Below are 26,765 nucleotides of genomic sequence, written 5' to 3'. Positions count from 1 at the left end.
CAAAATACATATATTGAACATAAAGTGCACAAAACAAAAAACAAAAATTACCTGAAAAGGAGTGGGACGAAGAAAACTTATTAAATCCCACCCCTATACTCACTCATCAACAAAAAAAACAAGCAAGCATCTCCACGGCAGCTCACAGGTAACAGGCAATAATAATTACATAGTGACAAACACACATACATACATATATATCTACACACACATATACATACATACACCTTTTTTTTTTTTTTTTTGGAATCCATACCAGCAATGGTAAGAGAACAGACATTACAGAGCACACTAAAACCATCATTGAGTATACTGTGACCAGACCAACTGTTTGTAGAGGAATTTAAATCTGTGAATATTTTTGCATTGTTTCAGTTGTAAACTCAGACTGTTCCAGATTTTCACACCACATACAGACACACAAAAACCTTTACGGGTTGTTCGAGTTCTGGGTAATTTGAATTCCCCGAAGCCTCTCACATTATAAACCCTTTCTCGAATTTCAAATATAATTTGTAAATTTGTAGGTAGAAGTTTATTAAAGGCTTTGTATAAGATTATGGATGTATTGTAATTAACCAGATCCTGGAATTTAAGTAACTTTGCCTGAAGAAAGAGTTTGTGAGTATGATCTAGATATATCTAGATCATACTCACAAACTCTTTCTTTATTATGGTTATAACCAGCCTTGTGAATAATACGCAGTGCTCGTTTCTGTACTGTGACTAATGGATTAGTTGTATTTTTATATGTGTTTCCCCACACTTCCACACAATATGTAAGATATGGAAGAACCAGGGTACAGTACAGAGTACGAAGTGCATCTTTATCAAGGTATCAAGGCATTGAGATGATCACTAAGAATAAAATATGAAAAAACGATGCACTGACTCCAGATCAGCTTTTTTTGTAAGTTTTTTTTTTTAAATCAAACTGCGACTGTGCAGCTTGCTTTAGTCGCGCGCTGATGACGACACGCGCAGAGGCGGTGCGGGTTTGCCACGTCGGTCTCTGTGCAACGCATTTACACTGTTGCTCTTCCAGCCCAGGGCTAACTTTTTGAGGCGTTTAGTGCTCTCCCCCCGAGAAAAGGCGACCCCCCCAGTGTCGCCCTCGCCGCTGTAGCCCGTCGCCACAGCAGCTCAGTCCAGGGAATTGAAGCTGAAAGGCGGAGAAATGCTCGGTACTGCCCGGACTCGCCGCACAACTGACTGATGCATCCTCGTCCAGCTCAGCCGCCCGCATGTTGTCGATGTTTTGTGAGTAACGACGGCTTTTACACAGCTTTCAAACTGTCCACGTTTGCCACCGAGCTAAAAGCTATTGTGTGTGTCCGTTTTTAGCGCTCTTTTTAAAGTGCGCTCCCAAGTTTCCGCAGTCTTAAAAAAATGACAACGCCGCCTGATGTCATGATCCAGACGAGCAGCTTTCAGTGCACGTCTTAGCAAGTCTAACACCCCTTAACCACCCCCAAGAAGAACAAAAAAATAAAACCCCAAAACACCGTCTCTCAAAATGTTCTGCAGAGTGCAACAAAAGCATTTCACAATTATAAGGAGTCGCGCTTAAAGTAAGAAACACGTTGCACTTCCACAAAATTGCTAAACACCATCCTGCAATCCCTTCATTGTAGTTCATTTCTGTACGCCTCAGTTCCCGTTTTCACTTTTGGCTTCTTTTTTTCCGAGTTGTCATCTTGCGTCCCTGCGCTCTGTTTGAGTCGCGTGTGCGTGAGTTAACGTCGGTTTCCTGTTTGTACAGCCAGCTCCAGTGCTCGATATTGATGCCGCACAGTGGCCTGTGAGCAAGCTGTTTTATCTTTTCCATCATGTTTCACAAGCTCCATCAGCATAAAGGAAATGTTGGTATACATAGAGGCTGCTGCTTATCTGGCTCTGGTTTATGTTTCGTTTAGAAGTCTGTCACTGGTTGATGAGAAAAAGCGGGTCTACGTTCTTGGTGTGTGTGTGTTTTAAGTCACTGGGTAATCATAAGAATCTATATAATGAGAGTGACAAGGATGTGAGTTGTAGCTACACTTCCTGGGGGTTTGTATGTTCTGTTGTTTGCAGCCCTGCAACAAGCAAACAAGAGAATAATGGGGAAAAAGTCTCAAGTGTCTCTTTTTATTGTAGGGTATCATTATTTTAGTTTTTAGTATGCGTTTCATATTTTACAGTATATCTATAATGGTGAGTGAACAGGCTCACACATATACCCAGCCTGTTTTCTACTCATAAATGCCACCATACCTTTGACAGAAGAAGGAAAAACAAAACGCTGAAACCCTCAGAATCATATGTATGCTCTCACTGGCCGCTTCATTAGGAACACATGTTCAACTCCTTGTCGACAGAAATATCTAATCACTCAGATATTTAATCAAAAAATCTAAGCAGTCAGTCACAGGGTGGTAACTCTGTGCATTTAGTTGTGTAGATATGATCGAGACGACCTGCTGAAGTTCAAACCATCAGAATGAGGAACAAAGGTGATGATGAAAGTAGCATGGTTGTGCCAGACAGCAATGGAGAAACTGCTAATCTACTGGGATTTTCCCTCATAACCTTCTCTATGGTTTACAGAAAATGGTCAGAAGAATAGAAACTTTCTAGTGAGTGGCAGTTTTCTTGTGAAAGATGCCAAGAGTGGAGAATAGCCAAACTGCTTTGAGCTGATAGGAAGGCAACAGTAACTTAAAACAACAGCTTGCTCCAACCAAGATGTGCAGAAGAGCATCTCTGAACACCTCCAACCTTGAAGCAGATGGGCTATGGTGGCAGAATACCACACTAGGTGCTGTTCTGTCAGCTAAAAACAGGAAACTGATGTGTAATGGTGTGTAGGGTATTTGCTTGCTGTACTTCGGGCCTTTTAGAACCAACTGAGTATTGTTGCTGAACTTGTGTATGCCTTTATGATCACAGTTTGGCCATCTTCTGATCACATTGAGTTCACTGTGCACAAATGATCTCCACAGTCTCCAAATCTCAGTCCAGTCAAGCATTGTTGGAACGTAGCAGAAAGGAAGATTTGCATTATGGATGTTCAGCAGACAAATCTGCAGCAGCTATGTGATGCTGTCATGTCAAATCTGAATAGGGTCTCCAGCACCTTGTTCAATCTGTGCCACGAAGAATTATGTCAGTTGTGAAGACAAAGGAGTGTCCAACCCAGTGCTAGTAAGGTGTACCTAATAAAGTGACTAGTAATCACGAGATAAAACAGCAGCAAATTCTTAAAAATCTGGAACTGACTACAAATTATTTCAATTATTGAGCTGTTAAAAGTGTCTTACATTGAATTCCCCCTTTTCTTTTATATAATATACATGATTTTATTGCACTTATTGCACTTTACTACATATAAATTGCTACTGTTGGTTAGTGTGAACGTCTCCATTAAGAATAGGTGAGTCTGAAAAGTATTTGTAACACAGGACACTTTTGCACAGATTTTTTTGCATCCGGTCTGTAAAAACCTGTCATCGTTTCAACTCTAAACTCCCATAGTTTGATATTTTCAGACGTCCGACTGAACTAAATTTACTTTATTCAACTGGCTGCTGTCCAAAAACGTGTACATGTAGAGCTGTGCGATATGACCAAAATCTCATATCCCGATATAAGAATTCTATCGTCCCGATAACGATATAAATCACAAAAATCTAACATTTTCTGTAAATTTTGTGAATCTCGGGCAGCTCGACTTGCGTGAAGTGTTTCCAGCTGCGCGTCCTTTACCCGGAGTCGAGTGTTTTAACCGATGCATGAAACGATACATTTTTAGACACAAGTTGTAATGCCGCCGTTTTCTTTGTATTTATTACACGGCGTGCTGCGGGTTGCCTGTTCTAACGTTTGAGTCTAAGGTTTATTTTTTAGCACCTGGCGGCTCTTTTTTACTTCTCATCCGTAAATAATCTGCTCTTTCACGTGATTCAGTTTATTTTAAAAAAGTCTCAACAGGATCTCGAGCTTTATTGTGAAAGGTTTATGTGGAACATAAACAAGCGGACACGCGAAGGTGTTACTGTAGCTGTTGCTAACGACAACGCATAAAAACAGGCGCTTGTCCGTCAGTAGTGTGGTTATATTACATATAAGAGAAAGAGAGAAATTAATATAGCCACTACAGTGACCATCAGAACGATGAAAAAATATTGCCGTAAACAGTTTATTTTGCGACACCACGAAACAAACGACAGCGTAAAATGAAACGATAGATGTTTTTATATCGTCATCCGATATGTATCGTTATATCGAACAGCCCAAGAGTTGCTATTAGAATCGTTTAGCTCGACCTCCAGCTCAGATAAAGACGCAATGTCCGATTAACACAATCAGTGTTAAAACCATGAAATAAAATGATCAGATTTTTAAAAATTGTCTCATTGCATCAGTATTTTTTGAGCAAGCACAGAAAGGTTAGAATAATTAATTTACAATGAAAATAAAGCACATTTGAGAAATCAAAGTTATTGTGTTTACCTGACCAGTAAGCTCAGCAATGCACTGATTTAAAAAACAACAACAAAAAAACCCCTCACTTATACTTGTTAATCATCCAGTCACCTAATTGCTAGTTAAACAGAAGAGTATTCAAATATTTATTTAATATTTATAAAAATGAACCAGTTACAACTTTTTGTATGTGACCTGTTTACTGTTTTAATTGTGCCATAAACTAGTAAGGTTACTACTCTTTGGTTGACATGACTTCAGAGATCTTGGAGATTTGTGGAAAACAATTGCGAAATTGTTTTTAAAATACACACACTCGTGCACACGCACGTGAAAAAAAAAAAATCAGACAAACAAAACAAAAAGTGACTCTTGCGTGCTCCCACTTCAGATTTTAATCCTTTAAATATGGAACCGTTTAAACTTTAAATTTAAAATAAGCTGTGTATCTGTGGACTTCTATTTTATAAATGTGTGCTGCAGAGGATCAGCTAGCTGACCTATTACCACAGCTCATTGGGCACCTTGATAGAAAAAGCTCAGGTGTAATGAGTAACAGTCTGTAAATTAGGCCAGATATGAGTAAGCACGGGGACATTTGTTTGTGTTCTCTAAAGGAGCAGAGAGCAGGTTTTGTCTGGCAGGTTGTCATTTTCTGTGTATATCAGTCTCACTAAACACGTTTGCACACACCCTCAGAGGTGTGTTAGCATTTGAATTCTTTGGCATGAAGACACTTAAAAATCCCTCTGTAAACGCCTGTGGGCCTTTGTTTCCCAAAATCAGCGTAAGCATGCCCAACTGCTTACGTTCAGGTTTTCTTGTCTGTGCAGTCGGAGAGCAGTGACGGGTCTTTTTGCCTTGCTTAACAGGGAGTTTGACAGGAGAGTGTAGCCTCTGAAAAGATAAAGGGGGTCTCTGTGTCTATTTCTATAGCCGCTTTTACATAGACTGGAGATGAAATGGGCAGCATCTCAAAACTCGAATCGAGAAGTCTTCTAAAGTTTTTTTTCCCACATCCTACACAAAGCATGTAAGTAGAACGTGCAGGAGGACACTTGCTGTGGATTCACAGGACTTTTACCTGCTCTGTCCTCACATGGATGATCAGTGGGACCTCACACAGACTTTGCACTAGTTAAACTCCCTTTGAAGGCTTATCCAGCTGAGTAAGACATTTACATTTTCACTACTAGGTAGTGCCGACAAGAGTTGCAGACTGCAGAGCATGTGTGCTGTTTTCTGTGCAGATGACTCTGTATGTGTGTGTATTAGTATATTAGGCAAACCAAGGTTAAAGCAATTCAGCAGCCCTACTATAAGTCTTAACCTCTGTTTTACTGTTTTTTTATCATTCAATAAAAAAATTGTGAGCTCATTTGAGTGGCTGTAGTTTGTGGTGGAACCTTCACTGTGTTGTAATCGAAAGTGTGTCAGATAATTTGTCTGTTCCATTTCTGTCATTGAAATAAGGTTGTGAGTTAAAAGAGCAGCTAGAAACTATCCTCACAACATTCCAAAGAAATTCCGCTTATTGTAGATAAGATGGTTCAGAGGACCTGTAAGTGTTTTATATGTGAATGAAGACAACCTTGTTTATTATCCCTCTTAGGCTTTAACAGATTATTTCAAGTATAGTTCAAATATGATTGACATTACATAGTAATGTGCTAGTTGTATCAAACACAGCAGCTTTGACAAGCTTGTAAACTCTTGTTGATGTTGCCTTTCATTCTGAAAACAGTTACATACAATTAAAATGATTTAACAAAAAAAATGACAAAGCTCCGTTCTCGCCGAGTAGAGGGCTTTGGGTTTTTGTCAGTTCAGTTTGAATGGTGTGCTGTGGGTTTTTCATAATCTGTCTTGTCTTATGAAACGTTGTCTTCTCTTTTGGTTCGGTTCACAGTGGCCTGGCAGTACATGGTGGCTCACTGAGGAGGAAGGGGGAAGTCCCAGTGGCTTTTGGTTGGTGGGCTCTGCCCTTGGTTGCCACAGTAATAGGCGACCATGCCAGGAGGTCGCAGGGGTCCCAGCAGACAGCAGCTAAGTCGCTCCGCTCTGCCGTCCCTGCAGACTCTGGTCGGAGGAAACGTCGGGAATGGTACAGGCCTCAGGAACAGGTATGCACACAGAGAGCCTCTCAGTGCTGTCAAGATGCAGTAATAAAGAGGTTTTGATTCATTAATGTATTTTAAAGCAGGAATGGACTGATTGAGAAATTCTGAGCCAATTCACAATATAGAACTTCTTTTTTCTTGTATTATGTCAACTTTCTGTGTGAGGTGAAAGTCAGAAATCTTGATGATACATAATTCATGTGTCATCAAGATTTCTGAATCATTTTCATCTAAATGAGACATTTATTATGGATCATCACACTGTCTTTTAAGCTGTGATGCACATGAACATGCTTCTTTACAAGGCCACTAAAGAATAATTTTGAAGGTCAAATTTAGATTCAGAAATTCACTGCAACTGTTATTTTTGTACGTTTGCTATTATTGTGCTTTGAGCAAAACATTTGTTGTAATGTAGACAAACCAATGATCAACTTAAATGATCTTGGATTGTTGCCCCCCCGACTAGGGATGGGTATTGATAAGATTTTCACGATTCCGATTCCATTTTCGATTCTGTTTAACGATTCGATTCTTTATCGATTCTTTTTTAAAAAAAGGAGAACACTAAGGTCGATTAGCTTAGAACCTTGTTTTATATCTTCTCTTTGAACAAGATAGAAATTTAGGAGTAACATGGCCTTACAAACCCAACAGTGAGATCTTAAGAGATCCACAGCCTACGGCTCTTCAATGGGGTGTCACAGGGTCCCCGGGGAAAAAAATTGTAAATGTAAAATAATAAAATAAATATTCTTCTGTAGCAATAACAAAGTATAACATAAATTATTCAGTAGCAATTACACAAGAATATCCAGTAATGTCCCTGCCTACAATTAAACACATTCAGTTACCGAAAATCGGGGCATCTGCTGTGGCAAATAGGTTCAAGCCTTTGACCACAAACTTAGTCACAGCTCGGTGACATTCGTCTATCCTGGCCTGAAAGGAGACGCTACCGGTAGACTGCAGCGAGAACTGCCAGCATCTGAGCCAGACTCTGTCTGTCTCTCTCATCATGGTCACCTAAATGCACAGTAATGGCAGGTTTTGTAATAAGGCAGATCGCGCTAACATAATATGCACTGTTAGTTGATTATTTACCTGCCACATTAACGAGAGAGGACATGCAAACGTTACCGCTGCTGCTTGGTTGAGATTCACGAGTCCGGAGCGGAATTAAAAACACGACATTCATTTAAGGTTATCACGTGTTTTGTGAGCAAATGCTTTTGCATATTCGTAGTGTTTCCTCCCTTAAATAAAATATCTACTTTTCAAGTATTGCAAGTTGCCCTGTTGTCATCTGTTCTTGTAAAGTATAATCAAACTTTTGAGTGTTTGAGCCGCTTAGGCGCCATGTTTCCTGCCAGGTAAATGACACTCCGCAATGTGGTGACGTCATTCGGGGCAACTGGAATTGATAAGGGAATCATTTGCAAACAATTCCAAGGAATTGAAACAGTGGGAACCGGTTCTCAACAAGAATCGGTTTTCGATACCCATCCCTACCCCCAACTAGTTGGTGATCACAGGGAGGTTACAAGGAATGACCTGGCTGCAGCCAAAAAAAGCAACCACTTGTTGCCAGGGTGTTGTAGACTAGTCTCCACATCCCACTTTGTTTGCATACACACCTTGCAGTAGGTGTCACATTTTTAATCACACACCCAGATGTGTTTGAGTATTTATATTTCTCTCTCTCTCTCTCTCTCTCTCTCTCTCTCTCTCTCTCTCTCTCTCTCTCTCTCTCTCTCTCTCTCTCTCTCTCTCTCTCTCTCTCTCTCTCTCTCTCTCTCTCTCTCTCTCTCTCTCTCCCTCCCTCCCTCCATGTGTTGCGTGCTTTCTTTTTTCTCTTTTTCCCTCCAGGAGCAGTAACACGCTGGGTCTATCTGCTCCACCCATCTCAGCCCTCATTACTCCGGAGCCGGTGCGTCACTCGAGGATCCCCGAGCTGCCATTGGACAGCAGTCTGCTGTTTGAGTTCCTGCTTTTTCTCTATTTGCTGGTGGCCTTGTTTGTCCAGTACATAAACATCTACAGGACAGTGTGGTGGTACCCATACAGCCACCCTGCTGCCTCTACCTCGCTCGTAAGAACACTTAACACACTCTTTTCCCACCAGTTCCCTCAGTAGTCCTAAAAAATAGGTTATCATTTCAGTTTTCTGTTATCACAGTTTTAAAACTGTAAGTAAAACTGCAGCAATATGTTGCTGTCTTTCCCCAACTCATAACATACCACTTTCTTATTAAGAGGTTTAATCTAATAAGCAACAATTTCTCTGTGGAGAAAAAAAACCCTATCTTTTTATCTTCTCACAACAGAACTTTCATTTAATGGACTACCACCTGGCTATCTTCATCACAGTAATGCTGGCCAGGAGGCTCGTTTGGACAATTGTTTCTGAGGTAAACACAGATTCTATCTCTGTAAGCAGTCAGCAAGCACACTGTAGGGACCTGATCCCTCATGATGTCAGTGTTGCTGCCGTGCTCTCTCTCATAACGGCGTGTTGTTCTGCTTCTGTCTCGCCCAGGTGTCTCAGTGCAGCGGGGGGTCTCTGCTGCGCTACGTGCTTCTAATCGCAGCTCGACTCAGCCTGCTGACCCTGTGCGGCTGGGTGCTGTGCTGGACGCTGGTCAACCTCTACAAGGAAAACTCTGTTCTTAACCTCCTCTTCCTGGGATATCCGTGAGTGTTTGGTCCACTTCACTCTCTAAAGGCCAGTCTACCACTGAATAATTTGTCTCAAAGCAAAGTATTTCTAAGTGTTTTGAATTATCTGGAGTGAAGCAGTCAAAGTCTGCTATCAGAGGCGGAATGCATGCAAATTGTAAAAAATGGGGATAATTTTTATATTTGGAATAAGAGTCAGTTGCTTTATAAGAAATAACAGAAACTGGGCTGTGCAGCTCCTGAATGAAGTATTGTAAAAATGTGCACAGGTTGTGTGGTGATCTGATAAGCGCTTTATCTGAAGTGCTTCCCACAAATGGTTGCCACAACTGTCAAATGAACATCTGTCAGCAGGACTTAAATTGTCTTTTTTTCCTGCTTGCTGTGGCATCAAATTCTAAAAGACATTTTTCTGATGGGACTGTGTAAAAGTAAAAACCTTGCTCACATACACGGTTTATGGCTGCAGCAGTGGGAAAAAATCCTAAATATTGAAAAAGGAATAATTTAGCTACTACACATTTTCTAGCCATTAACCAGAAATGGTGCAGATAACTTTAAGTTCATGTAGACATTGTATTTACCATCTCAATTTTCATTCCATCCTCATCTGAAGGTAAAAAATGCTTTTGTGTCGTTTATTTATTTTTTATCCCCAGATTCGGTGTTTATGTCCCACTCTGCTGTTTCCATCAAGAGGGAGGGAAAAGCCAGGCGGTACCAGCCGACTGCGATTACACAGCTGACCACCAGCAGACCGACTTAACAGAAACCCCCTTCTTCCGACCACGCGACTTCCTCTTCCTGTTACGAGAGAACCTCAGAGAGCAGTTTTCCAGCCCCCCACACATGCCCACACACACCTGCCCGCCACCCACACACTCTCACACACCAGAGCTGATTCGAGCAGAGGTGGAGGAGCTGAAGAGCGACTTCAACCGGCGAATCAAGGAAGTGCTTTTCAACTCGCTCTTCAGCGCTTACTACGTAGCCTTTCTGCCCCTCTGCTTTGTTGAGGTGGGTGTTTCACTTGCGTCTCTTTCTCTGTCATAAATTCCCGACCTTTCGTGTTGCGTAGGGTTGCTTCTGGTTTCTAACTCGTTCTTCTTACTCCTACAGAGCACCCAGTACTATGACATGCGCTGGTCATGTGAGCATCTCATCATGGTGTGGATCAATGCATTCGTGATGCTGATGAGCCAGCTGCTGCCCCCCAGTTACTGCGACCTGCTTCATCGCTCGGCGGCTCACCTCGGCCGCTGGCAGAAGCTGGAGCACGGCTCATACAGTAACGCACCTCAACACATGTGAGTGGCCCAGTGTGCGCACACTCTGGTGTACTTAGAGAAGTTTAGAAATGTCTATTTAATAGGTTATGTATAACTGTGGTGTTAATGTTTTGCAGGTGGTCAGAAAGCACCATTTGGCCTCAGGGGGTGTTAGTACGACATAGTCGAAGTCTGTATAAGGCGGTTGGTCCCTATAATGTGGCTCTCCCCTCTGATGTTTCTCATGCAAGATTTTATGTGAGTACCTGTGAATTTCCTATATTAACTACACTGATGTTCACCATTTTTCAGATTATCTGTAGTTTTGGTCCTTATTCCCTTCTGGTCTCTAATAAAATGTTTTTCAAATGTGTTCAGAAATGAGGAAAAAACAAACAAAAAACAACAGCTCTGGTGGTTCCTTATTATGTAGTCACTGCTCTGTGCAGTGTCCCTCTTGCAGTAGTATTTGATTACTTGCAAGCATTACAAGAGTACTAGCTTATTGCCACTGAAGGCAGGTTTAGGTACAGACACACCCAAGCCTATTCATGATTCCTGGGAAACCTCCTCCCTCCTACTGAGGCGTTTGATTATGAAAATTCAGTTGCAGAGTGTCACCAAGAGGTGGCGCTTTCCTCACAAAAACTTTGACTTGTGTTGATTTCTTGTACAAAACTTCATGTTATAGATCAAAGAGAAGATCTGAAATTGGTTCAACTCTAATTTTTCAGTTATTGTTTGCTTGGTGATTATTTTTTGCAGACTTCTGTTTGATCTGTGATTATGATCAACATTCAGCAGGTTAGTCTAGTGTTAACTCAGTCAATGTCTTTTAGGAGAAGCATAACTAGTGTGTATAACGTTTTCAGCTCCAGTGAATTCAAGCACTTTATTTACATGTTGCTAAGGTAAATTACCGTATTGGAGCTATTTTCTGTGTATTTGTGTGAGCGTGAACTGACCTTAATTCTGATCAGCTGATTGGGAAATAAGAGAAAGGACGGGTCACAGTACTCATAAACTAAACACAACCTCATGCTGCCTTTATTGAAACGGGACATTAGAGCTTTACCAATTAAAATGAGATTTTCCTAATTTGTTTCTGCCGAGTGGACGAAATTAGATTTGTGTTTGGTTTTGCTGTTGAAACCAACATTTTCTCCTGAGGAGATGCCATGTTCGCACAATTGTCCTGAATTTAAGAGCGATATTCTAGAAACTGTTTGTTTAATACAGTAGACCTGAATAAATTATAATGACAAACTCTTTTAGTCAATCCATCAGGTAGAAATTACTTGTGCCACATTTTAAGTTGCACAAAACAAACAAACAATAGAGACGGTATTACATGTATTTTTATTTTTGGGGGTTTTAACAGACTTTTGCACTTAGTTGAAAAAAAAAGATCATTAACACAAAATACTGGATTCAAGGACAAAACAGGATGGGAAAACCGGAAAGCAGCAATCTCTCCTCTTTAAAGTCGTCCCACTGTTTCAGAAAATACAACTCACTGCTTTGGAGAAAATTATAAGATGGTATATAAGAGGCCCATATAGTGTGTTGGGATCATGGTGTGAATCAGGGGTCAGCAACCTTTAACACCCAAAGAGCCATTTGGACCCAGTTTCCACGCAAAAGAAAACACTGGGAGCCGCAAATACTTTTTGACATCTATAATGAAGATAACACTGCATATATTGTTTTTTACCTTTATGCTTTGTGTGAACAACTAAAGCGTGTTGCTTATGAAATCCATGAAGTGCTACAGAGAAAATTACATCTTATTTATGTAATTAACACATTTTGAACTTTTACAGAAATATAACAAAGGAAAACTGAACTAAAATGATCCATGTAGCAAAGAAAAACTGTTGTGAGCCACCACCCTTATATATAAGGGTGGTGGCTCACAACAGACATATCATCTTTGGGCTTTTCGAGGCTTGACCTGACTTTTAAAAAATAATTGGGAAAAGAAGCACTATGCTGCTAAAAAATGAAAAATAGATATTTGCAAAATTCTGATTAAATATGTATTTTACCTGGTTAATGTGTGTGGCGTGGTCTGCAGCATCGCTGCAGGGGAGGCGGACGCACCTGAGCGGCAACCACGCCTCGCCGCCTTTACATCTGTGCTATCTATGCTGTTTTGTTGGTGTGTGTCGGGCTGTGAGCTGAAAAGCTACAGCCGGCTGTAAGCGTCAGCAACTGTGTGTGAAAAGTGGTCAATAAAGAGATGCTGAAAAGCGTGTTCATGCAAACATCGTCGGGTCTGCCGTGGCTTCTGGTCCTGAACCTCTGCGCACAGCGTCTGCAAATCGGGGCTTTCATCTTTACGCAGGACTGTAAGCTGTCATCTGTGGGACGTGAGCGGTGTTTGTTTTTAACATTGTTCACGGTGGAGAATAGCTGCTGACATAATGTGGATCCGAAGATCCATAATTGGCCTACCTGGGGTTGAAAGTCTCGATAAATGCATGCCATTTTGGCGGGTACACCGGCTTCCGCGAGTGTGACGCTTATTTTGAGCGATGAAAAAATAATAGAATATAATTTTATTTTTTTGTTTCAATATCACAATAATCTTCCAATTTAGAACTACAAGTTAAAAAAGAACTAACATAAATAAAATACACTTCAGCTAAATACTTCTAATTTATTTTCCCAAACCACGCGGAGCCGCACTATATAAGGACTAAAGAGTCGCAGGTTACCGAGCCCTGGTATGAATGTTTGGGCTGGGGTTTGAAAATCAAGCTGTTTGAATGGTTCGGACAGAAGGGTCCACAGTAACACTAATGATGGTTTGGGCTCTTACCTGTCAGCAAAACCAAGATTTGGCATCACTGCTGCGTCCATCATGTAGCTCTTCACTGAGTCTGCACCCCAGATGTTTAGAACAGAGCTCCACGTGGCCCATTTCTAAACACAAACTACTGCAACAAGTGAATAAAGTGAGTAAAGTACGAGTTTCCTCAGAGGCTAATGCACCGTGTTCAGACAGAAGCGCTGATGTCTGGCACTTCTCACTCAGTGATAGAGTTGAGCTAGCATCTTTACTTTTCGCTGACTCTGAAGCCGAGCTTCAAAAAATCATCAGCCTGTGGTCAAGCACAGCGGCAAAATTTGTGTGGCTGCTCAACCACAGATATTGTCTTTAAACAGATATTGGAGAAGAAAAACATGCAGTAAGATGGGATCTTTAATGGGATTCCCTGAAACAGCTGGATTCACACAGCGGTGAAGTGATTAGAAAGCTGCTCGGCGGCTGGTTGTGCCCAACATTTCTGAGTATTTATTTACCGCCGCCCCCTCTGAGTGCCCTGGCTGTCTCCCACAGTCCACAGCAGGTCAAGTTGTCTGCCACCCTAACCTGCTAAGTGTCCATACATGTGTACTCTATTCAGTCTTTTTTTTGCTTTCCCACCCCACAAAGCTATAGCCAATCCTGGACACTTTGACAGAAACCCACACTCTCTCACATTCACATGAGCAGCCAGTTTAAATTTAACAGTTAACCTTCCTGTCTTTGGAGTGTGGGAGGAAACCTGTGCAGGCACGGTGTTAACAGGGGAACTCCAACCAGAAAGGCTCCAGCCCATCAGCAGGTTTCCAGAACTTTCTTGCTGTGAGGCAGCAGCGCTAACCACTGCACATATTGAATTTTTTATTTTATTTTTTTTAAATCTATGACACACTGTCATTTTCCCCCCCGTTCTTTGTGTCTGTTTGGCTTCCAGTTCCTGTTCCACAAGCCGCTGCGGATCTTGAACCTGCTGATCTGGATCGAGTCCAGCGTGGTTTTGTACCAGTTATACTCTCTGCTGCGCTCTGAGCGCTGGAACCACACATTGTCTCTGGGCCTTATTCTCTTCTGCAACTACTATGTCCTCTTCAAACTACTCCGAGACCGCATCGTGCTGGGCAAAGCCTATTCCTACCCTCTGTCCTCCAACAGTTTGGGGCTCAAGTCGCAGTAAAGACTACACGGCGAGACCTCTCCTACAAACTCTGGACGCGGAGGCGAGACGGATGGAGGCCTGATGGAAGTGGAAGGCGCTTGGAGATTAAGGGACAGACTGTGAACTCATAATTGTGTTTTGATACGGTTCAATTTTTAATGCAGTGTTTATATATAGACCTATTTAAAAGAATATTTTTATTTTGTATACTATTTCGAGTTACACCGGGCATTACCACGCTCATGTCATTAGCATGTTGTGTTATGTTGTTGCTAGGTGACAGGGAAGTCAGGGAATGCCAGGAAGTGACTTTTCACCAAAGATATTTTAAGTGCAGGCGGCCAATGACGGCACAGACTTTGCCTTTGACAGTCGGTTAAAACAGGCGTTCGATTCAGAGCAGAGGGAGGTTTCATGCTTGGGTCCTGATTGTCCTTTATTCTGCTTCAGTCTTAAATCTGGAACCAGTCGTTTTTGGGGGCATCAGCACGATTTCTTCATTTCAGTATTGGTGCACCTCTTCGTCTCTAAAAGGAATAATTTGAGATTTTTGGGAAATGTGCTTATTGTCTTTTGATCAAAGTTAGACACTCAATCTGTTAACATTAGCAAATGCAAGAAAAATAGCTAGTCTGACAAATGATTACCGTACCTTTTCATACCTGGGAGTCAAATCCTGCTGTTCTGCTACAAGTCTCTGCCATCACAAAGATGCACATTAGTAGACTGCTTGTGTTTTGTCCTCCCCCCTTTTGTTTTTATTTACTTGGGGATTGGCCATTTTTCATGATTTGGGTTAAATGTCCCTTTGCAAAGTTAGCTCTCTAAAGAAAAGCAACACTTAAAGGTTCCCAGTGTGTTTAAATTTAAATACCAAGGGCTCCTGTACAGGCGTCCGTGTTAGATATATCACTGTTTCCACTGCTGCAACCTCTGTAGTGACCCTAAAGGACATCTTTTTGTTTATATCTCTGAGATGGCTTTAACATAATGGCAGAATCTGATTCCCTGTGAGTGAAACTTTTTTTTTTTATATTTATTTATTTAATTGAAACAAAAGTCAAAGGGTAAAAATAAATCTGTCCAGTCGGTACATGTGAAACATGTTCATATTAATGAGCTTTAGGGGTCGTTGTAGGTAATTTTACTGATTTTTGGTTTGTGCAGGATTGGCTGTTCCACTGTATAAATACTTAAACCTACGTTAAAAAGTCAGCTGAAGCTACGATCGACGCAAGAGTGTGATATGAATCTTATTATCGAAATGTAAAAGGATGAGAACATTTCCTGAGAGTAAGTATTCCTTTAAGCAAAGTCTCAGTCTGTTATTTTTTACTCAAAGTCCAATAAACTGTTCATGCAAACTGACTCGAGAGCAGTCTGGAAGAAAAACACAGTTGGTACTCCAATCCGCGGCCTCCGCAGACAATGCCGTGTTCTTCTCATTCAGCTTCTAACCATGTTTTCACAGTTAGTATCTGCTTGCTTCGTATCACTGGCTAACTGGAGGGTGGAGTAACAGCACCAGTCTCGAAACAACCTCACAAGCGTCAGACAGAAAATCTTTTGTCTGGCATCCTTAAACTCACTGCGCACTCATGAAAGTCCAAGTGCAGTACTTAAAGAGAGAAAGGCTGCTGCTGTGAGAGGGTGATGCCTGAGCACACTTTCACACACTGAAATCTGGCTACAATACACCATGTTACTTAATGTTCATCCAGTCACTTGAATGTTTCAAGTATGATGGGATATAGGACTGTATCACATCAGGTCTGTGTCTGTTGTGGACTGAAACATCCTTCATTATCACCCTTGACCCACTGCAAATAAGTCACTGTCACCATGCTCTCATTTAGGTTTGAATGCAGAGGGTGTTTAATAGTGACACTTCAGTGGGGACTGAATGTGTAATCACAGGGTGTGGAAAGACAGCCACCTCAATGCCACTTCATGTATTCTCAGTTACCGGAACAGGTTGCCTTGCATTGTTGTTGCCTTTCTGTGTAGCTACACTTTGCGATCATCACCTTACCCGTCAGTAGTTTTGCCTTTATGTTCCTCCACCTCTCCATCACCAGCGTCAGTCTGCAGCCAGTGCGTAACTTCAGGCAGTATTAAACTTTAGTTTGACAAAGTGGATTTTTTTTTTCACATTGCTACCATCTGCTTTCAGGTTGAGTGTTAAATAGTTGAGGAAACTACCTTTGAGATGAACCAGTGTACATGTGGAGCACACATGTTTGACAGATCCTCTAATTCACATGTCATACATGTTCTAGTTTGTCTGCAAACGTCTCCCCTTTCTTTGGTGCTTATACTTTGTGGTCACTTTACACTTGAATGTAGCAAAGTCTTGCAGCTGAATTGTGCTGTTGATGTGAATCGGTATTTTGTTTTTTTCTTTCTCCGTGCTGTTGCCTTCAGTTGAGCGCCATTGCTAAAATGAGTTTTGAATGGCTCTCATCTTTTAATTTGCCCAGGGTAATTCTGAAATGACACAATTTAACTCTGTAACTCCCGCTTCTGTGGAGAGTCTGCTTTGAATAAAAGCTGAAGAATTGAGATATGAATAGATTCTAAATTTATTACTGCTCTACCCTCTCGATTTTAGTCAACTTGTTGCTCATTTACTTCAAATAGTTTTAAAAAAACATGACATATCCACGTTTCCACATTCAGAGTCAATGTTGAACCCGTTGAGTATGTCAGTGCTGGAGAAGTCAAAGGAGCTGGTCCTCATATTTCGGCTTTTTACAGTGTTCAGGTTCCCCACAGCATTTCTGATTTTTTTTTTTTTTTTTTTTTTTTAAATTGGAAATAAAAACAACTTGTCAAACCAACATTGTGTTTGTTTTAATGTGTCTTGTGAGCGGACTGGGAAAAAATAGAAGACACTTGCCTTATTTCAAAGCATATATTTCATTAAATCTGCCAGTTTTCTGGTTTCTTTAGAAACGTCACAAATAAGTAAAAAGTGCTTATGTAGGCCTAAACTAACTTGGGTTGCCATCATGTTCATGTGGACACCTGCAGTGTTCTTATGTGGCCAGCAGATGGCGCTTGGCAATAAGAAACAACACTCCACAAACTGCTTCATTTACCAAGTAATCTGCAGACTTGCAAAAGTCCTGAAATATCAACCTCTGCAAAATGCTTCCACCCCGCCTCCCACTGTAAATAAAGCATGCTATGCTTGTAGATAACTACTGTTTCCACTGAGAGGTTTGGAAGGAAACAGTTGGCAACTTTGGTAGCTGACTTGTACATTCATTCACAAATATAAATTTCAGTAGAGAAAACAGTGCAATCTTTAGTATTAGCTCAGTTTAAATGCTGCAGTGTCTAGATAAACAGTTTCTCTGGTCCCACCCCATCAGTCCATGTTTCAGATTAAATGAGTCCAAATAAAACTTGGTTATCCTGATAAATGTTCTAAAAGGGAGAAAAAGACTTTCTTGATATCTTAGAAATGTGAGTGATGATCAAAAACTAAGCAAAGGCACAAATTAAAGTGGCCCATTTGTCATGTCATTACTGGATCTGAGTCTCGTCTGCGTGTAGATATTGGCATATTTATGTTAACATATCAGTGCTGCGGGCAGTGGGGTTGAAAAGTGTGGCTCCTGTTATGCCAAAAGGATTTGCGGCTGTGGTTTTACACCCCTTGTGTGGTCCTCATGTTTTTGTTTTCACCCCTCCCTACAGTCCATGAAGTTTCCTTTTATCCAGTAGCAGATCTGAGCATATTTCAGAGGCGTGATTCTCACCGCTACATTAAATTCCTGGGACGCACCTTGTCGCTCCACCCACTGGTGCCCGGAAAACACACCTATCACCTTCCGCTCCCAGCGTCGGCGCCGACCATCCCACATCCGCGCGTAGACTCCCGAGCCGCTAGCCCCGGGTTGAGCGTCGCAGTGCTGGTACAACAGGTCTGAGGTCTCCTCGCCGGCACGACAGAACCGATACACCAGCTGTCCTGGCCGGTCGTTATCGAATCCTGAGAAGTGGACTCGGCGACCAGGCAGTCCCTGAGCGGGGGGGCTGACTCCCAGCTTCATGTGGCGCCGTTTGTGGGGTTTCTTGAGTTCAAGCAAAGCATAGTCATAGTCCATTCCTATGTCATTAGCATTCCCTTTTATCCAGCCTTTGGGAACGTGGGTGCGCTTGGCTCTGATCCACTGGAACTTCATTATGTCACTGGTAGGTGGTGCGTAGGGACTCGGACCTCCTTCAACATGGTTGGTGAAGTTGGAGAGAAGGTGGAAGGAAGACTGTTGTGTGTCTCGTTGCTTAGGTTTTAAAAAGCCAACCCGGAGCCTCTGAGCTCCTTTCACATAGTTTTTACCATCGTGAACACAATGAGCAGCTGTGAGAACATGACGGTCTCCCACCAGTGTACCAGAACACCCAGTGGACAGTTTGACAGCCACTGAGAATGGATATTTAAGCAAGAAGTCCTGCCCAGCAATACTAAATCGCCCATCGTGGCCAAAGATCTGGCGCTTTCTTCTGACATGTGACCTCTCAGCCTTGCCTGAGGACCCAGTTAAGTAGGCTGGGGTTGTGTTAGAGTTGGGGTTGTAGCCATAGATCCTAATGGCAGTCTCAGTGAGCTGACCATTAGAGTGGAGAGTCTCATATGCCAGGAGACTCCGCAGGTCCCAGTAGCTTGGATGAGGGGCCTTCTTGTGGCATTCGGGGTCACAGGTTGAGGTGACATCCAAGCGGGCCTGAGACAGAAAATGAGGGGCCGGTCGAGCCTCCGTGTGCTGGGGGATGACCACAGGGATACGCTGGAGGACCCACTGAGGGTGAGAGGAGGAGGAGGATGATGAGGAAAACGGGAAAACAGGTAGAAGAAAAACGAGAACGAGGAGGCCGGTCAACCTGCGGATAAGAGGCAGGAGAGGTGAGTGAACAGCAGCACTGAAAAGATAAAATTCATCATACCGTGACCGGACGTTTGGACCCCTCAGCAAACATAACTAAAAACAACATCTAGAATGCATTTCATCACTACAGCCGGGAGAGTTTCTTTTTTTTCAACTTGAAGAATTTTTAACTCCACTGAAATCTGGCAGCCACAATCTTCCACTTAAAAAAATGCAGCCGATACCATGAACAAGGGCAAAGATCAGGCTGTACTATGCTCGGATGGAAAATTCCTAAAGTGGCCTGAGGGATTGGCTTAAGCCTGCCAGAGTGGTGGAATAACATTGTTACTGCACTAAATACAGGCTCTGTTGCTTGTAAATAGGTTAGGGTGACAAAAGCCTCAATTTTGTATTTTAAATACGCTCAGACCTTTCTCTGCCCTCTGTCAGATCAACTACTTGATACACTGCTGTCAGGAACGGTGATAGAAAAAAAAAATCCATATCTGCCTCTTGGATTAAAAAAAATCTTTTTTTTAACTCATAAAATCAGAAGGCTAAATATCTATTTTCAGCACTGGTTTTCTAATTGCCGGCGGTAATTCTTCTTCTTTACAGGTTTATTTCGTTATTTTACAACCTCGCCCTATGGAGATTTTTCACGGTTCACACCCAGCCCCCCTACCCTCCTATAAACTGGCTGAAACCTGCCATAGAGGTGGCTTACCGGGGGAGCTCCGCCCGGGAGCGAGGCATTGTCAGGAGTCTCTGCAGGTGAGCTGTTGGCTGAACACCGACAGAGGGACAAAACCCCTCAAACCAGAGCAGACAGCGCCCTCGATGGAAGCTGTGAAGCGGTGAAGAACTCCTGCTGCGAAAGCAAACCAGCTCTTCTCTCAGCTCTTCACTCAGGAACTGCAGACCTCAGCTGCTGAGCCGTGAATCCAAAAAGGAGTCGACAGCGGACGCGTTGAATCATTGCGCGCTGCTGCTGCTGCTGCAGGAGGAGGGGCAGGTCTCCTGCCTGCCTGTCTGGAGTCAAGCAGTCACATCCGATGCGGATGGAGTGTAACCACCCGGTCACGTGACTTTTTCTATCACAGGTGCGGGTTACCGTTACGAACTTTCTGCTGCGCGTAAAATCAAATCCAAAAAAAGCGTGTGTGCTGTATTTTTGTATCACACGTCGTTTCTGCAGCTGGATTCAGTATAATCAATAGCTCGATTTTATTATTTAGAATTTCTGGCAGCGATGATCAAACAGAGAAAAAGACAGACAGTCTGTGACACAATGACATTTTCATGAAACACGCACGTGCTCCCAAAGAGAAAAACGTGGATTTTCACCCTTTAAAACAAGATGCAAAGAATGAGCAATTAAAATGTTTCTGATCAATAATTGCTTATGAGGAAAACTATCTGGCAAATAAGTGCAATGCTGTTGAAATGATAAAGATCTCAAAATGCAAACTGCTGCTGAAGATGGTCTGCTAAAGAGACTGTAGAGTTTTGCCTACTTCAGCAGGTGTGCAGTTGAGATCACCTCAAGAGTTTGAACTTTAATCACACTAAAGATTTTTTTTTTTATTACACATTCTATTAAAAATGAATCTAACTATCTATTCCCCTCATTCACATATATTATTTTGTTTTTGGTGTTGAGACCATCTGTCTTGCAACATCTATCGTGGTGCCTACAAAGTAATGTCTGATATCCAAATGTAAAGTCATGTGCGTGGTTGCAATTCTATCACATCGGTAAAATCTGGCCACAGGCAAACTGACTACACTTAGGTTTATAATTTGTTGAACAAAGACACCATTACTTTTTTTAGTTTTGACGCAGACGTTGATTCAAAGTACTGAATTTAGAGCTTTTCGCTGTCATTTTAAATTTGAGATCCAAAGTGATGAGTGAGGCCAAAATAAATCTGTAAGATAGCAGAAACTTTAGGAGTGGCTGGATCAACAATCTGGTGCATTGTTAAAAAGAAGGAATGCACTGACAAGCTCAGCAACAACAAAAATGCCTGAAAAGACACAGAAGACATCTGAAGTGCATAATGATAGAATTACTTCCTTGGCTAAGAAAAACAACTTCAAAACATCTAACAAAGCCAAGAGCACTCTGTAGGAGGAAGGTGTGATTGTGAAGATCAAGAGATGCCTTTATGAATGGAAATGTGCAAAACCATTTAGCGTTTACCAGAAAGCGTCTAAAAGAGCCAGCACAGTTCTGGAAATGAAAAATAAACTTCCCCACAGATGAAACCAAGATGAAACTATCACATTACCTGTCAAATATGTGGAGGCAATTTCACGGCTGCCAGTGGACGTGAGTCAGTGGTTAATGATGATGTGGCCACTGCTACAACCAGCACATTGAATTGTGTGATGTTGTTTAATCTCTGCTCTGATTCAGCCACATGATGAAAACCTGATCACAGTGAAAATGGATAATGAACCAAAATATACCACAAAAGCAACCCAAGAGTTTCTTAAGGGGAAGAAATTATATTCTTCTGTTATTGACTGAAAATTACTTTCATCTAACTATCAAAAACCCCCATATTTTAAATGATCTTACATTACCTCATTAATTGAACCTCTAAAAAAGTATAAATGTATAAAAATGGCTTTAATTTTTAAACACTTAATGCAAAAGTTTTGTTAAATCTCTTAAAATCAAAACTGAAAGTCTGCACTTTCAGTAAAAACACATTGATTGTTTGGTTTAAAAGAAATCTGGGTGATGTACAGGGGCAAAACTACTACCCCAAAAAAGCAATTACGCAAACTTATCCACTTTGTAGAAGAAGTAGAACTTATATTTGTGCTAATACTCATCAAATACTACTAATGAAAACCTTAAACTTGGCCCACCTGAACCAAGTCGCTTGTCATAAAGAGACAGAGAGATGAAAAACTTGCAGAGAGGATTATGACAGAGGAAACTGAAGAGTGTATGTTTGTTGAGATACTGAGATACTGCGCATACCTCAACAGACTCACACAAACACTGACCCACATCCATTGTTTAGCTAGGTCAACACGACCAGATTCCTTCTCCTCTCTTCTTTCCTGTATCAAACTCAAGTACATCCACAAACACTTGTCAAAAGCCTCATTAGATAACTATGTAACACGCATACATCAGTGTTTTGCCTAAACAAACTCTCAGATATGTTGAAATGCGGCGATCAATCTCGTGACTCTTGGCAACAGCCAGCTTCGGGGAAAGGTGTTTATTTCACAATAAAAGTTGTGTTTCACATCTTGCAGCTGTAATTTTTTATTCTTTTTTCTCTGTGAAAAACTGACATTTGCTGTATGTTTATAAGCCTCCGTCCATTGTCACTGATGACTCAGAGGAATGAATGTAGTGGGAAGAAACTGCTCCTAATGCAAATGTTGGAAGCCTGCTTGATATTTAAACCACCCATGCTGAATGTGCAAGCTGTTAGTACATGTTATGACTTCATTTGGAGCGAGAGCCACCAGAAAGACTTGGAGAAAGAAAGAACATAACTAGAGGGTAAATGGTGGGATTAGTGCTTCTCTAACCAACCTCCACCCATCCCTGTCTGTTGTGCAGAGCCTTCACTTTGTAATTAAAATCAGTCAAAACACATTTGTGTTAGTCATGAAAGTGAGGTTAGTTTCTGTTTCTGGAGCCACAGGGGCAAAAAAAAGAGAACAACAAAAAAAGACCTCAGAACCTCACCTTTTATGTTCCATATAAACTCATCATGTTTTTCTTCTTCATCATCTTCTTCCTCTTGGTCTGAATTAGGAGGTTTATAATGAAAAGTAAAGAAGGCAGATTGTATTGAAGCCTGTGGTAAAAAAAAAAAAAGCTGCTCACTTGATCTATGACCTCAATAAACACTTTTCCCATGAGTTTATGTTTCAAGTCAACAGTTTCAGGGCTTATTGAATACAGAATGTCTTTGATTTGCAAACTGTCTGAATGAGTTTTAAAAAAGTGAGAATAAAGCAGGTTATGCTTTGAGGGTTTACCTTATACCACGTGCTACCATATGCTCAGCTGTTGACTGTAGTTGTGTGTTTGCTTTGCAGTTTGTGTTCACTTCTTACCCAATGCAAGAAAAGAAAGAAAATGCTGAGCCATTGTTGAAGATATCCTGCAGCTGATTAAAGCGCATCACCTTTGCCAAGAAACAGGGTGTACTGGCTGTCTCATCATAAAACTTCTCTGAGTAACAATAACCGCGCCCATCCAGCAACACAAATTTGCGAAGAAAGGGCACACACATACAAACGAGGCAACAAGTTCAAGGGGGAAAAATCCAAAAAGGGGTCTTAGAAAGGCTGTTGGGCAACTATGTGGTATTAGACCAGCTTCAGAGAGTGTTGGCATCAATCTTCCAACTCTCTGAAACTCTAAAAACAGCATTCCTCCTTTGGTGATGAAAGCACGGTCTAACACACCCGTGCAAACCTCCCCTGTAGGAGTTTCAGTCGTCTGAAATCTGGTGACTGGCATAGAATCACATTATCATACCGTTCACTTGACCCATAGTTCACTATGGATGCGGATTCTTCTCATTAAGACAGAAAAGGCTATCACTCCAGACCAGATCCAGGCCAAGCCAGGGAAATGCATTACAGACACACAGAATTCCCTCACTGTATGGATCAAGGGTTCAGGTTTTTCATTTTGGTTTCTCACCCTGCTGTACGTCTCCCTCCCTCTCTCCGTCTCTCTGTGGAACACTGTCTGGAACAGCGGGGTCTCATCCTCCTCCCACTTACCTCTAATCAGCTCCATAGCCTTTCTAGGCTCGGCTTGTTTCTCACACTTTCACATGAATGCAAGACTACATTTTCAAAACTGTGCAAATCCACATTAAACGACTTGAAATAAGGAGCACGGGAGCTGAATTCAATTTGGCAAAATGTATGAATTCCGTCTCCAGGATGACAGAAAGGGACGCCTCTTTTTAAAAAAAAAAACTCAAAAAAAAACTAATGCAAGGTTGCTAATAAAGTTTCTGTTTGTTTTGAATGGTTATGAAAGGGCCCGTTTGTTTGGCTGTGCCTGCTGTTGTCAAGGAAACGAACATTCCCCAGAGTACTGTTCATATTAATTGTTTTATTCCTCCCACTGTCCTCCTCTCACTTCTGACAGACACAATCAAGCAAGTGTGGACAGACTCGCAAGTCTGAATTCTGTCCCTTCATGTCCTCATGTCTCTTTCTGTTTACTCTGTACGCTCTTTGTATTTTCCCGTCTCCGAGCCTCTCGAGTTTGAATAATCTCTCCCTTCCTGGACCTCTTCTCTCACTCGTCCCTCGTGGCCACGGAACAGCTGTTTGGCAAAATGAGATCAGAACCACAGAGGTTCTTTGAGAAATTATTCACTGTGAAATCTTGGGGTGAGTTTAAGACATGTAAAACTCAAGGCAAAGCCAAAAAGGAGATAATGTGACTGTTGGCAAGAAGATTGGAAACATAATTTATAATTCCTTCTTATAAAAGATGATAAAAACTGGCGTGCTCAGCTGCAGCTAATAGACAGCTCCACTGTTCACACCAAGTGCATTCCAGTTATTTTCTGATGAAGACTTCTAATTTCCTGCTTGGAGTCTTTGCTTTCAGAAAAACCACAATTATTGTGTTTGAAAAGCAGTGCCAATAGAGCAACTTTATCCCTAAAGTGGTCTCAGCCTGCTGGCCCTGAAATCATGGTGAACATTCCACATACTGAAAGCAAACTATATAAAATAGTGAACTCGCTCTCATGCACTTTAATGTCGACACTGGGAAATCAACTGTGTAGACACAGCTGGGTTGATGGGATCCTGTCTGTAAGTAATTTAAAGGGGCCCTATATCCCCTTTTCTTGGACATTGCAATAATAGTTTTATATGTTTGCCAGTCACAGTCTTACTTGCTGTATACTGAGCTTTAGTGCAGCTCCCCAGTTCATCCATTCCAGTTCCTGTCCCACTCTCTTTAAGCCAGCTTTCTTCTGATTGGTTACCCCTCACAAACAAAAGCTTTCCACAGTACAGAGTGGGGAGCTGCTGTGTTCCTAAGGTGACAAAATTAAGGATATATGCTCTCAGTGACATCACATAGAGCCAATAATAGGAAAAAAAAGCAGTTTGAAAATATTGCTCATCGTGATCACTGGTTCATATATAATCATGATGCATCCACCACTGTAACAGGACATATATGAGAAAAAGTAAGGACGAGCATAATAGGTTAAGTTAAAAATTAAAATTGTTCATACAACACGGTGATGAATGGATACTATAATGGAAAAGTGCTGGTGCTATTATTTCTCACATCAAAATATATATAGTAAATATAACTAGTGACCATGTGGGTGTATTGTTTGGTCTATTTTTGCTTCGGCAAAAAGATTTAATCACACTGAAAACAATAAAAATATGTTTTTTTGGTGCAAAAAATGGGAATTTTAATCTACTGCTAGTTGATTGCTAGACAACAAAATCACGCTGTAATAGTACATTATGCATAATTCAGCTTTTGTGATGATAGATGAGATGTTATTATCGTGAAATCAAAAAAGGATACATTTATAAAGTGATATAGGTGCATACATTAAAAAAAAAGAGTGAGTTGGTGCATAACTTCCACCAACTTTCAATCAACAGAATAACAAATAATTGTGCAGAATGCAGAGCACAAACTACAAATAATCTGGAGAGATGTGCTACAAAGTGAAATTAATGGCTCCCTTTTTACCTGGCTGAATCACTGTGGTAACTTATACTGAATACATAACCTGAGGGGTAAAATAAGAAATGAAGTTCAACACACTCAGGCTTTCTTTGGACAAGCTGGCTCAAGAAAACCTAAAACCTCAAGTGTGGCTAACATGTATCTTTCTCTGTTAAACTAGGTTCTCAGGATCTCTGTGTGCTCACAAGAATATGGGTATTTTATGGATCATGTGACTCTTCTTCCACATAAAATGATTCCTATGAGTGCCACCAACTCCAGCCAGAGATGTTATCAGACAATAAAGAATATAGCAGCAAAATCTATCATTTTTTTTTACAGATAAGACAAGTGATCGATGCAGCAGAAATTAACATTAACATGGCACAGAGTAGTTTAAGTTAATTCAAATTAATTTGATTGCTGAAGGCACTCTCTGTGCTCATGTTTATTTTGAAGATGCAGCTGCACATCAGAGCTCTGAAACTTTAAACTGGCTACATTTAAACATGAAACATTTTTGCTCCATGTGGCAAAAAACAGGAGACATGAAATCATTTTGGGGGTTTTTTTTGGATCAGATTAAAGTGGAATGGATTATAAATGACTGACTGAACAGGTATGCCAGTGACAATGCAGTGGTTTATTCACTCCTTACCCCCTTACCTCAG

The 26,765-nt window shown here is 41.3% G+C and overlaps 2 protein-coding genes across 2 annotated transcripts; one reads left to right on the top strand and one right to left on the bottom strand.

Moving 5' to 3' along the window:
• Nucleotides 1-976: 976 nt before the first annotated feature.
• tmem39a (transmembrane protein 39A) lies at nt 977-17,303 on the top strand. The gene is made up of 9 exons (XM_006780402.3): nt 977-1,260; nt 6,374-6,587; nt 8,454-8,676; nt 8,912-8,995; nt 9,124-9,278; nt 9,923-10,280; nt 10,383-10,570; nt 10,669-10,789; nt 14,278-17,303. The coding sequence occupies exons 2-9, from the start codon at nt 6,475-6,477 to the stop codon at nt 14,515-14,517; spliced, it is 1,482 nt and encodes a 493-aa protein (XP_006780465.2). The 5' UTR covers nt 977-1,260; nt 6,374-6,474; the 3' UTR covers nt 14,518-17,303.
• A 96-nt stretch (nt 17,304-17,399) lies between these two features.
• Nucleotides 17,400-20,428, bottom strand: LOC102794653 (serine protease 23-like). The gene is made up of 2 exons (XM_006780401.3): nt 20,104-20,428; nt 17,400-19,389 (listed from the first exon to the last, which is right to left on the bottom strand). Exons 1-2 carry the CDS (start codon nt 20,130-20,132, stop codon nt 18,189-18,191), a joined length of 1,230 nt encoding a protein of 409 aa, XP_006780464.2. The 5' UTR covers nt 20,133-20,428; the 3' UTR covers nt 17,400-18,188.
• Nucleotides 20,429-26,765: the final 6,337 nt, after the last annotated feature.

This window comes from Neolamprologus brichardi, chromosome 1 (genome assembly GCF_056152115.1).
Source record: "Neolamprologus brichardi isolate AB-2024 chromosome 1, ASM5615211v1, whole genome shotgun sequence".
In the NCBI taxonomy this organism is placed as follows: domain Eukaryota; kingdom Metazoa; phylum Chordata; class Actinopteri; order Cichliformes; family Cichlidae; genus Neolamprologus; species Neolamprologus brichardi.
This window is presented reverse-complemented; position numbering and strand designations above follow the sequence as displayed.